Source organism: Sturnira hondurensis, unplaced genomic scaffold, assembly GCF_014824575.4.
Source record: "Sturnira hondurensis isolate 20B ecotype Veracruz unplaced genomic scaffold, ASM1482457v3 Scaffold0016098, whole genome shotgun sequence".
NCBI classification, from domain to species: domain Eukaryota; kingdom Metazoa; phylum Chordata; class Mammalia; order Chiroptera; family Phyllostomidae; genus Sturnira; species Sturnira hondurensis.
The window spans coordinates 452,000-465,323 of record NW_028088729.1 but is presented as its reverse complement, the minus strand read 5'-3'; the positions used below and the strand labels follow the sequence as shown (position 1 = coordinate 465,323).

The 13,324-nt window shown below is 38.4% G+C and overlaps 1 protein-coding gene across 1 annotated transcript in view; it reads right to left on the bottom strand.

Moving 5' to 3' along the window:
* EFHC2 (EF-hand domain containing 2) overlaps positions 1–13,324 on the bottom strand; it is a 232,957-nt gene that overhangs the window by 115,897 nt on the left and 103,736 nt on the right. Inside the window, exons 4-6 of the mRNA XM_037065732.1 lie at positions 6,737–6,960; positions 2,547–2,795; positions 6–119 (exon numbers count right to left, since the gene is read on the bottom strand). Coding sequence (XP_036921627.1) covers positions 6–119; positions 2,547–2,795; positions 6,737–6,960 — 587 coding nt within the window. The remainder of the gene's footprint in view (positions 1–5; positions 120–2,546; positions 2,796–6,736; positions 6,961–13,324) is intronic.

Sequence of the window (13,324 nt, the reverse complement as noted above, 5' to 3'; positions counted from 1 at the left end):
CTCACCTTGTATTTATCCAACAGGTAGCCACATACTGGGCTCAGTGTAAAGCCAGTATACACATTGAGAACTACTCGATCTGTTATCTCACCTGGTTGATAGACTCCAGGTGGGCCATACTGGAAGACAAAACCAAAGCAAGATATGGTAGATGGCTTCTGAACTCAAAAATGGTCCTGCTGAGGGGCTCAAGTGGGAAATATGCATTGTATGATTCTTCTCTGCCATCCACAGGAAGACAAGACACTTACTTTATCCACCTATTCCTATGCTTCCTCATCCCCTGTAGCTGGTCTATATTCCACCCATACATCAAGACCCTCTTAAAGCCCCATCTTTTCCCATGAACTCAACCATCCTACTGGGCTGTTCCAAATCCAAAGCTCCATAGCTCCTACCATAAGAGTCAACCACTTTTTATGGATCTCTAATTCCTTTATCAATAGTCATCTTTCCTTTTCACTCAACTACAAAACCACATCTTGCCTTCTTTTCTTTACTCTGCTTAGCATCCTGCCTGATCCTGAACTCAGGAGGCCCTGTGATGAGGTGGCAAGAACAATAGAGAGTGGTCAGCCTCTAACAGAAACTGTGGCCTGGTATGAGCTAGGACACTCCTCAGTTCTACATGCACTAGAGGTGGCCCAAGCAGTTGTGTGAGCTGCAGGAAATACCGTAACCAACTTACCAATAGACACTGATCAGTTTATCACATACAGATGAGAAATCAGAATCATCTCTGATACATGTGACACAAAATATAAGCTCAAATGTGTGAATTTAAGATGTGTGGGTATAAGTAAGCCATGTAACATGGGAAAACAGTACATTTGGACACAAACTTTCTCTTCACGACTTACTAGCTACAGGACTTGAGGCTGGGTATTTATCTTCAGTTCCATGTAGCTTCAGTTTCATCTGACTACAACAATAGTACTTATTCCTTGCTCTCTCAAAAGATGAAGAGATTACCAGGGGAACACCTACTGATACTGTATCTCTCCCCAGTGAGAATGTAAGCTGCATGAAGTAAGACTTAATCCACTTTCTTTCTCACTGTAACCCCAAAGCTGACACACAGTTGACAATAAATATGTGTTAAATAAATGAACAGATGAAGCAGCTGATGTCAAGGCACACTGAAAATGTCACATCTGTCATTATTTTATATTCATTCTATTTTTCAAAGCCATTCTAAAAATAGGCTTCCTAGGTACCTCCTAACTGCTTACTGTGCATACCCCAGAGGTCCTTTTGAGACAAGCCCTGCCTACCTTTACCACCACCACCACCACCACCACTACCACCACCACCACTAACCCTCCCAGCAATACTGCTGGCTGTGGGCTCAGAGAATCTGGGAGAGCCTCCTATGTAGACCACATAACCAGTGGTTATTTGTATCAGAAATTAGTGGTACAGCAACCTCCTTAGTAGCATTAAGAGTTAAGTTGAAAAATACTTTCCCCAAATAAGAAATAAAGCATAAGATAGAGCTGTGAAAAAAAGCCTTTATATTTTCACATCTGTGTATGTGTTTACAGGTCCTTAGACAGTGTTTTTTACTGTTACTTCATTTTATCTTTACAGTTACCTCAGGATAGAAGCCTTGTTAACTGCATTTTAAAGATAAGGAAATACACTCAGAAAGGTTAAGTGACTTGCTCAAGGTCACACAGACATTATGTGCAGAACCACAATTCTAACCCAGGTCTTCTGTCTGTACTCAAGTTATGCTAGCTGTCAAATAGCCATAAATATGTATAAAATAAGTCTGACAACTCTTTTTTAATAGCAAACAAAATGCAAACGCTGTCACTGTTGCTAGACAGTGGCTATTTGGTGACAAGTAGCTATTTTCAGAATTACTCGTGTGTGTATATTCACAACCCAGAGAAACAGCATGGGATCTCATCAGTAGGCTACAAATGCAAGAGATCAGTGTCCCATCCAAGACAATAAGCAATTCTTTTACTAAAGAGTCATTTACCTTCTTAAGACTGATTGTGAACTTAATATTGAATAGGTAATTTCTTTTGCATTTGACTTTTTCCCTTTACTTGACTTAAGCCCAGAATACCCCAACTCCAATTTGTTATATCCTCTGTATTACTTTCCAAAATTCATATTAATAGAGGATACAAAATAGAAGTTTCCTTTTTTAAAAGAAAAATATTTTATTTATTTATCTTTAGAGGGGAAGGGAAGGAGAGAGGAAGAGAAACATCAATGTATGGTTGCTTCTCGTGCATCCCCTGCTGGGAACTGGCCCCTGCCGGTAACTGGCCTGCACCCCAGGAATGTGCCCTGACTGGGAATGGAACCGCGATTGTCTGGTTCGCAGGCCCACGCTCAATCCACTGAGCTACACCAGCCAGGGCACAAAATAGAAGTTTTCTAAACACTTGCACTAATATATGGCAACTGTCATCACATAACACATGACACATGTGTTATGTCATAACACATGACATTCCAGTGAGTGACTACAGTCTTTAAGCCAACAAGCAAACTTAAAAAGTGGTCTGTGTCCACTGCTTGCTTACCTTGGGCAGCTTTCCCCTCCGGAGAAACCATGACCCAGAAGCCCGACCTGAGTTTCGTGGCAGCAATTCTTTGATTTCAATGGTATCATCACTCAGAAAGTAGTTCAAGATGAGTTGTCTACAGTCCCCAAATAATGATGAGTCATCCCACAGGCAGAAGAAACGCAAAACCTTCCTATCATACTCGAGGAACTGTCTCAGGGTGTCAAACGATTCATAGGGCCGTAAGGGCTGCATGCGTTCCAGTATCTGAGAATGAAGAAAAGGTTCATAATAGTGGCAGTTTGGGTATAAGCACTTCTGGGCTATAAGCAATCAAAGAACATAAATAGACTATTCTGTAATACATATGTTTAAATTTCAACTAACAATATCAGTATATAACCAGTTTTATCATTTATATGATATATATCATGTACATATGATATATCCTACATATTGTGTATATACATCTACATGTGTGTGTGTGTGTGTGTATAAACAGTACATGTAACCAGTTTTAACCTTAAAAATACAATCAAATATTAGGAAGCTTTCATATTAAACATTTTAATGCTCTGAAATATATTTCTGTAATGTTTTTAAAACTGATTTTTCTCAAAGACTTAAATTTCTTGTTTAAGAAAAGACAAAACTAATGTATAGTGACAGAAATTAGAACAGCAATTGCCCCTTGGTAGATGACTGACTGCAAAGGGAATGAGAATTTTCTAGAGTGACGGAAATATTCTTTCCTGATTTTCATGTTAGTTACTGAATTGTATACATTTGCCAAAACTTGTTGATCTTCATGCTTAAAGATCTGCACATCAATTTTAATTACATCTCAACAAAAGATTGTTTTTTCAATGAAAATTCATATCAGTACATACTTCTTACTCATTCAAAGATTTTTGTGAAGGTAAAAGGGAAGAAATATATTCATGGCTTTATTTTGCTCAAAAGCTTTAGATATTAGTCCCAGCTGTTGTGTCTCAGTGGATTCAGTGCTCACCTGCAAACCAAAGGGCTGCTGGTTCAATTCCCAGTCAGGGCACATGCCTGGGTTGCAGGCCAGGTCCCCATTGCAGGGGCATGTGAAAGGCAACCACACATTGATGTTCCTCTCCCTCTCTTTCTCCTTCTGTTCCCCTCTAAGTATAAATGAATAAATAAAGTATTTTTTAAAAATAAGCTTTTATATTAAGGATCTGAAAAACAACCATGGAAAGAGAACCAGAGCAAATGGAGAACTTCCCAAATGGCACAAAACTACTGCCTGGGCTCTGTCCAACTGAGGAACCACTAGCACTGCAGTCTTCTTGGTGCAACTCTTCTCTATTTGCATGTCTGCAGCCCTGTCTTGGAACAAAAGTTCCTCATTCTATCTGATGTATCTAAATGGGATTGTTATATAAGAAAGTGCTCATTGGCAAGAAAGATGTAGTCCTACACTGGCTTATGTAATCTGGTGTGCAAATTCTCAAAATTTTGTACCTATCCAGGGCAGTCTAGGAGCAGACTTACCACAAGAAAGGAGAGAGACATGATGGCCTTTCACAGGTTCTTCAGTCTTATCCGTCATATTTAAATGAAATTATGGTACCTCTACTTTCATTGATTGAAAATGTTTCTTCAAGCATTATAAGGCCTCTAAGAAATGTATTATTGACAAAGCAACAAACAATAACTGTTGGAGAGGTTGTGGGGAAAAGGGGACCCTAGTTCACTGTTGGTGGGATTGCAGACTGGTACAACCATTATGGAAAACACTATGGAATTATCTAAGAAAACAAAAAATGAATCTGCCTTTTGACCCAGAAATTCCACTGCTAGGATTATATCCTAAGAATCCTGAAACACCAATCCAAAAGAACCTATGCACCCCAATGTTCATAGCAGCACAGTTTACAGTAGCCAAGAGTTGGAAGCAACCTAGGTGCCCATCAGTAAATGAATGGATCCAAAAACTACGGTACATTTACACAATGGAATTCTATGCAGCAGAAAGAAAGAAGGAGCTCCTACCCTTTGCAACAACATGGATGGAACTGGAAAGCATTATGCTAAGTGAAATAAGCCAGGTGGTAAAAGACAAATACCATATGATCTCACCCTTAACACGAACCTAAACAACAAAACAAACAAACAAACAAGCAAAATATAACCAAAGGCACTGAAATACAGAACAGGCTGACAAAGACCAGAGGGCAGAGGGGAGGGAATTTCAGGTAAAAGGAGAAGGATTCACAGGAACAAGTATAAAGGAAACATGGACAACAACTAAGGCAGGGTTGGGTGGGGGTGGGAAGGAGGTAGGGAGCACTGAGGTTGGGCTGAGATGGGAGAAAAAGACAAAAAACTGTACTTGAACAATAATTAAATAAAAATATTTTTTAAAAAAAGAAATGTATTACTGATTACACTCCATTAGGGCTCTTTTCAGTTAAAGTTAAATTATTTAATTTTAACCCTAAATTTCAATGCAGCAAACACTGGAGAAGTAAAACCACTAAAGTCAACACAAAAGCCTCTTATTAAACTTTTAATTTTCCACACATTTCTATATTTATTGAAGAGTTTCTCCCTGGGGAATAAATGCTAAAATGATTCTCCCAATCTGAAAGAAAACTACTTAAAACATTTCTTAGATGTTCTTGGTATTTATTCTCAATTCCTGATGCAAAATATTTTTTCTTTATAAACCTAGGAAATTGCACAGTACTCTATGCATTTCATATAATGCATCATCATTCACAATCACTACCATATAATACCAACTGGTAGTAAATGAATGCGGTCATATGCAAAGGGTATTAATTTATATGGATCCATTTCTTTTAAGTTCTTTCCACTGGTTCTAAAGACTTTGTATTTATCTAGATTCTTTCATCTAGACCATGTAGAAAAAATAAATATAAACCCAAACTAGAAATCTCCTTGTACACCAATACACAAAGGCATAATGCCACAAGGATTTCACCTTAGATACTCCAGGATCAACAATATATATTTCTCAGGAAGATATATGCTTGTAACATAAAAGAATAATTCCACAGGGCTTAGAAGGCAGGAACAGATGATGGATCCTTCATGTAGCTTTTAACAAGAGATCAAAGCAGAATCAAAGGAGAATTTCATTCTAAATTTTATATTCTCTTTATGCAAGGAAGTGAATTAATTACAAATTTTAGAAACAATAAAAACGAGACTAAACTAATCTATAAGGATAGAAATGAGAACAGTGGTTAACCCTAGGTGGGGAGAGGAACTGATTGAAAAGGCATGAGGGAACTTCCTGGGAAGATAGAAATGTTCTCTACCTTGACCTGGATGTGGACTACATGGGTCTATGTATTTGTTAAGACTCGTCTGAATGTATACTTAATTTCTGTGAATTTTACTGTGTATAACCATACTTCAAGAAAAAGAAAAAGGAAAACAAATGACAATAATGAAAATTAGGGTAAGAAGGAAGAAATCTGAGTTCAAGTCCCAGCAAGAAAACTGTCTAGGTATGTGAATCTCCACATGACACTTGCCCTTTTAGGTGTTCAGATTCTTTTATAAAACAAAATTTGGGCTATGGGATTACTATAAAGAAACTTTAGAAATAAAACAATGATACAACTAACACTTATTGTTTCCTCCCTATACTAATTGGGGTCAGAATTCCCTTTTATAATGGGAGAACACAGGAATCATGGCCCTCCTCGCTCCTCCATAACATCTCTGTACCTGATGCCACTATTATAAGGGGAGCTGGGAGTCCCAAAGAAGAAGGAAAAAGGTAAAAGGTGTACCCAAGACTTGGTTCAGTAAATCATAAGTAGAGAAGCACACATCTTCCCAGAGTCAGGCAACTAAAATTAAAAAAAGATAAGCCAGGTGAATGTGGGTAGAAACACTGTCAGTGACCACAAAGGCAACTGTGGGCTCTTAGAGACTGTCCCATGTATGTGGCTCACTAAAGACTCCTACTAGCTGGAAGGGAATCTCTCCATGGAAAGAAGTGTGGGCAGAGGCAGTGAGTGAGACTTCCTTGCACTGAGGCCAACACCCAGCCTTCCTTCCATCCTATAGGAGAAGATAATCATAGCAACTATAGCCCCAAAAGTTCTTTCACATCAGATGTACCAATACCCTGTCTACTGACTCTCTGAAGAGATTGATTCTCAAGATAAGAACTCATAAACATAACAACTTCTTACCTCTCTCCGACTCTTCATATAAGGATCTTCTGGACACTGGCTCGGGGGGTTTAATTTGACGCCTATGTTCTTCAAAAAGTTTTTTGTGAATTCATCACAGTCATAAATCTTGAATGTCCGGCCATAAAAGACAACGTCTATGCCGATATTGAAAGAATACACAGTATAAAACTGATCTTCATCAGGAGGTGGGAGAGGAATCCGATGTCGCCGAATAACAGTCCCTGTGGCATGAAATAATATATAATTTTTCATCATGCAGCTAACAAGGAAGAGATCACAGCACATCTCAGTAACAGCCCCGAATGCTTTCCCACAACAGTGATCTGTGCAAAGGACTGGTTCTTACAGGCAATGTTAGTATGTTCAAACCCTGAGGAAGCCAGAGGGAGCTAAGACTTATGAGGTCCCGAGTTATTTGACAAGTCTTACATGTTATTAGAGTTGCCTAAGTGGTACTAGGGAAGTACTTTAATAAGCCACAAAGACTAGGTAGGATGGCAGAGGGGGCACAGGGTGACTTAATGCACCAAAAACCACTATCATACCCTTTCCCAGAACAAGCATGGTCATTTTTACCTACTAGCACTCAATGTGAGCACACTAAAGACAAACAAACAAAAAAAGGCACTAAGAGTTCACCATTGCAATGGCTCGTGATGATGCCTTTTCTTTCCCAGCTTCTGGGTATCCCTTCGGGTCTTCTGTTCTAAGCTATGAGAGGGGAAAGGTGTGGGAGGTCTCTCATACGACAATGTGGAGGAAAGAAGACACAATAATTTCAACGGTGTGAGTCCCAACTGCCTTAAACAGCAGTTAGTAGAAGAAATCCACATGAACTTAACTGGAGAGCAGTGTGTAACTCCCGCAATGAGTGTAGGGTACATACCCTCACAACTTGAGGGCCTGCACCTGTGTGTCCTGCCATTCAAGGCTGAAGCCACTGAGGTTGATGTGACAACAGCAGTGTGATTAATGCCCAGGCAGATCTTGTGACATGTAAAAACTCTGACAGAAAAGATTCCTTTGCTTCTGTAATTAAGCATTTGGTATTATAAATAGGCAGGTTTTGAGATAGGGTGTTCTGCCTTTATGATCAAATCAAATGGAGTGTAATGTGTACATATACTGTAATTCTAAAGTATGTTTGGTTTTGATATGTAACCAAATTCAGGTTTTTCTGCTTCAAAGTGCAAAGGTCTCTTTTAATTATGCTTCTCTTTCATCCCATTAGAAGAGCTTAAGAAATGGTGACATTTTGTAAAAATGATGCCCCTCCTATATACTTTTATAATATTCAATGTTAGTCCTTCAGATTAAATCTTTGAAACATTTGCAGTGTTTTCAAAATGCCCTCAACCCCACCCATAGGCTCCACAAGAATTAGACCCATCTATGTGTTGCTATAGCTTCCTATAATTTCCTCTGTGGCAGATACAAGCACACTATTCTAATTGCTTAAATAATGGTCTGGTACTAACTATAAGCATAGTGAGAACAGGTTCTGTATTTCCTGAGGCAATAGGGTACAACAGCAAGTATTTTAGAGGAATCCTGCATAAATTCAAAACTTCCCAGCTTATACCAATACTTATACCAGATAAAATAGACTTTAAAATAAAGGCTATAATAAGAGAAAAAGAAGGAAGTTATATATAGGGATTAATCCAACAAGAGGATATAACCCTTCTAAACATTAATGCACCCAACACAGGGATGCCTAAATATAATACCATATTTTGCCATGTATAATGCACACGTTTTTGCCCAAAATTTTTGAGGGAAAAATAAAGAGGTGCATTATACATGGGAAATACTAATTCGATATCTACATAACTGCTTTAATTCTTTTATTTGTGCTTATGCATTAAAAGTGTAACACTAGAAAGCACATAATGAGATCCATATGCAAAATAATAGTCTGGAATATGATAATCTGTTTTGTTTCAAAATATAAATAAATAAATGAATAAATAATAAAATTTAAAAAATTTTTCCTGAAAGTTTGAGCCAAAAACATGGGTACACAGTACATACAGCAAAATAGGGTAAAGCAAAATCTTGATGGACATAACGGAGAGATAAATAGTTAAAAGTCAGAGTAGGAGACTTTAACACCCCATAGACATCAATGGATAGATCTTCTAGACAGAAAATTAAGGAAACAGCAGCCTTAAATGATACAATAAACCAGAAGGATTTCATTGATATTTTCAGAGCATTTCACACCAAAGCAGCATAATATACACTATTTTCAAGTGCACATGGAACATTTTCTATAACAGACCACATGTGAGGCCACAAAACAAGACACAACAAATTTAAAATAACTGAAAATATTTAAAATAACTGAAATACAATATCATGTATCTTCTGTGACCACAATGTTATGAAACTAGAAATTAATGACAAGGAAAAGAACTTAAAAAAGGTCTGGCCAAGATGAAGGCACAGGTAGATAAGCTCTGCCTCCTCACACAACCAAAAGAAGGAAACAACAAATTTAAAACCTAAAACCAACCAGAACTGCCACAAAATCAAACTGTATGGAAGTCTGACAACCAAGCAGTTAAAGAAGAAACATTCATCCAGATTGATAGAAGGGGTGGAGATGGGCAGCCAGAGTGGAGAGAACACACAGCAAGGCGGTAGCTGGGACAACTTTAAATGTTCCAATATCTGAATCATAGGGGTGCCAGAAGGAAAAGAGGAAGAATAAGAAATTGAAAACTTATCTGAACAAATAATGAAGGAAAATTTCCCCAATCTGGTGAAGGAAACAGACTTCTAGGATGCTCAGAAAGTCCCAAACAAGTTGGACCCAAGGAAGCACACACCAAGGCACATAATAATTACACTACCCAAGATTAAAGAGAAAGAGAATCTTAAAATCAGCAAGAAAAAAGGATAGAGTTACCTAGAAAGGAGTTCCCATAAGGCTATCAGATGATTTCTCAAAAGAAACCTTGTAGGCAAGAAAGGGCTGGAAAGAAGTATTCCCCAAGCCATGAAAGGCAAGGACCTACACACAAGATGACTCTAGCCAGGAAAGCTATCATTCAGAATGGAAGGGCAGATAAAGTGCTTCCCAAATAAGGTCAAGTTAAAGGAGTTCATCATCACCAAGCCCTTATATGAAATGTTAAAGGACTCATCTAAGAAAAAGTAGATGATCTAAACTGTGAAGAGTAAAATGACAACAAACTCCCAACTACCAATGACTGACCTAAAAAAAAACCACAGAAACAAACTAAGCAAACAACTAGAACGGGAACAGAATCAAGGAAATGGAGATCACGTGAAGGGTTATCAGTGGAGAGGGGTAAATGGGGGAGAAGGGGGGAAGGTACAGGGAATAAGAAGCATAAATGGTAAGTACAAAATAGACAGGGGGAAGTTAAAAATAGTGTAGGAAATGGAGAAGCCAAAGAACTTATATGTATGTCCCACAGACATGAACTAAAGTGGGGGGTGAGATGCTGGAGGGAAAGAAGGTACTAGACAGCGGGGTACAAAGGGAAGAAAAGAGAATGGGACAACTGTAATAGCATAATCAATAAAATATACTTTAAAAAATTGAAAAGCACAGAAACACAAGGAGGCTAAATAAACTGTTATGTAATTAATAAGGCAATGATGACATCAAGGAAGAAATCAAAGGATACCTTGAGAAAAATGAAAAGGAAAACACAACAACACAAAATCTATGGGACACAGCAAAACCAGTTGTAACAGGGAAATTCATAGGAATACAGGCCTGTGTCAAGAAAGAAAAATCTCAAATACACAATCTAACCTTATATCTAAAGGAACTAGGAAAAAACAGATAAAATTCAAAGTGAGTAGAAGAAAGGAAATAAAAAAGATTAGAGCAGAAATAAAACAGTTTAAAAATTCAAAAGATCATTGAAACAAAGAACTGTTCTTTGAAAAGATAAACAAACAAGGTAAACCTTTAGCCAAACTCATCAAAAAACAAAAACCCACAAGAGGACACAAATAACTAAAATCAAAAATGAAAGAGGAAACATAACAGCTGGCACCAGAGAAATACAAAGGATCACAAAGGAATACTATGAACAACTGTATGCTAACAAATTGGACAATCTGGATGAAATTCCTGGAAACATACAACATACAATGAATCAAGAAGAAATGGAAAATCTGAACAAACCAATTACAACCAAAGAAATCAAAGCAGTAATCAAAAATCTCCCAAGAAACAAGTCCTGCACTAGATGGTTTCACAGGTAAATTTTACCAAACACTCAGGGAAGAACTAACACCTAACCTTCCCAAACTATTGCATAAAATTCAACAGGATGGAAGAATTCCAAGCTCCTTTTACGAGGCCAGAATTATCCTAATGCCAAAACCAGATAAAGATAATGATGAGCTAATATCCCTGATAAACACTGATGCAAAAGTCTGCAACAAAATATGAGCAAACTGAATTTAGCAATAAAAAGATCATACACCTTGATCAAGAGGGATTCATTCCTGGGATGTAAGGATGTTCAACATCAGCACATCAATTGACATGATATGCTACATAAACAAGATGAAGGATAATAATCATATGATCACATCAGTAGATACAGAAAAAGCATTTCACAAAATCCAGCACCTATTTATGATAAAAATTCTCAGCAAATTAGGAGTAGAGGAAATACACCTCAAAATAATAAATGCCCTATACAATAAACCCACAGCTAACATCATACTCAATAGGGAAAAACTAAAAGCATTTCACTTGAGATCAGGAACAAGAGAGGAATGTCCACTTTCAACACGTTTATTCAACACAGTACTGGAGATCCTAACTACAGAAATCTGACTAGAAGAAAAATTAAAATATATCCACATTGGGAATAAAAAAGTAAAGCTGTCATTATTTGCAGGTGACATGATATTGTATATAGAGAACCCTAAAGACATCACAAAAAAACTGCTAAAACTGACAAATGAATTCAGTACAGCAGGAGAACATAAAGTAAATATTCAAAAATTTGTTGCATTTTATACAACAATAATGAATTGTCAGAAAGAAAAACTGGAAAAACAATCCTAGTTACAACTGCATCAAAAAAATAAAATAAAATACCTAGGAATAAATTTAACCAAAGAGTTAAAAGACCTGTATTTGGAAAACTGTAAGACTAAAAAAAGAAACTGAAGGACACTTCCGCCAAGATGGAGACATAGGTATAAACACTGCGCCTTCTCCCACAACCAAGTTTGAATACAACAAAGGTTTGGAGAACAAAGACAGCCAAAGAACAGAAAATTAAATTATACGGAAGTCCAACGACAACGAACGTTTCAACCCAGACGTTAAGATGGGCGAAGCCAGCAGCGGAGCAGGGTCGGGCAGGAAAGATCCCCTGACCTAGGCGTGCAGGCAGCCCGGACCCAGTGAGGGTAGGGGGCAGACTGACCTTGGTCGTACATTCGCGCACAGTGAGACAGACCACGCAGGCCCCAGCAGCGAACCCAGTGGTGGAGGGTTGACGATGGTGGCACATTCACACGAGGGGAGACGGAGTGCTCCGGCCCCGGTGGTGGTGGCAGCTGCGGCACCTGTGGCGGCGGTGGCAACAGGAGGCGGCAGATGGGCCGCAATTGCTCCTCTTTGACCTCACCCCCACATACAGCGTAACAACCCAGCGACTGAGTTGCCCTGCTCTGGTGAACACCTAGGGATCTGATCCTGCTACGGAACAGGCACGAACAGCCTAAAAGATAGCACAAGAAGAACTCAAAGCCCCAGAGCCCATAACTCTAAGCGACCAAGAGATTGCCAGCCTCTCAGATGCACAGTTCAAAACACTGTTCATCAGGATGCTCACAGAACTGGTTGATTACAGTCACAAATTAGAGGAACATATAAAGGCTAAACTAATTGAAATGAAGGGAGATGCACAGGAAACCAATAGTGATGGAAAGGAAACTGGGACTCAAATCAATGGAATGGACCAGAAGGAAGAACAAAACATCCAACCAGAAAAGAATGAAGAAATAAGAATTCAAAAAAATGAGGAGAGGCTTAGGAACCTCCAGGACATCTTCAAACGTTCCAACATCCAGATTATAGGGGTACCAGAAGGGGGAAAGACACAGCCACAAGTGGAAAACGTATTTGAACAAATAATAAAGTAGAACTTCCCCAGTCTGGCAAAGGAAATAGACTTCCAGGAAATTCAGGAAGCTCAGAGAGTCCCAAAGAAGTTGGACCCAAGAAGGAACACACCAAGGCACATCATAATTACATTAGCCAAGACTAAAATGAAGGAGAGAATCCTAGAAGCAGCAAGAGGTAAGGGGACAGTCANGAATAGTATAGGAAATATAGAATCTAAAGAACTTGAGACACATGGTTATAAACTAAGGGGGGGAGAATGGTGGGGGGAGGGGGTGTGTGGGTGGAGGGGAATGAAGGAGGGGAATAGAACAACTGTAATGGTATAATCAATAAAATATATTTTAAAAAGCAGAAACTGAAGAAGATACAAATAAGTAGAAACATATACCATGCTCATGGAGAGAGAGAAGTAACATCACTAAAATGTCCATACAAGCCAAAAAAAA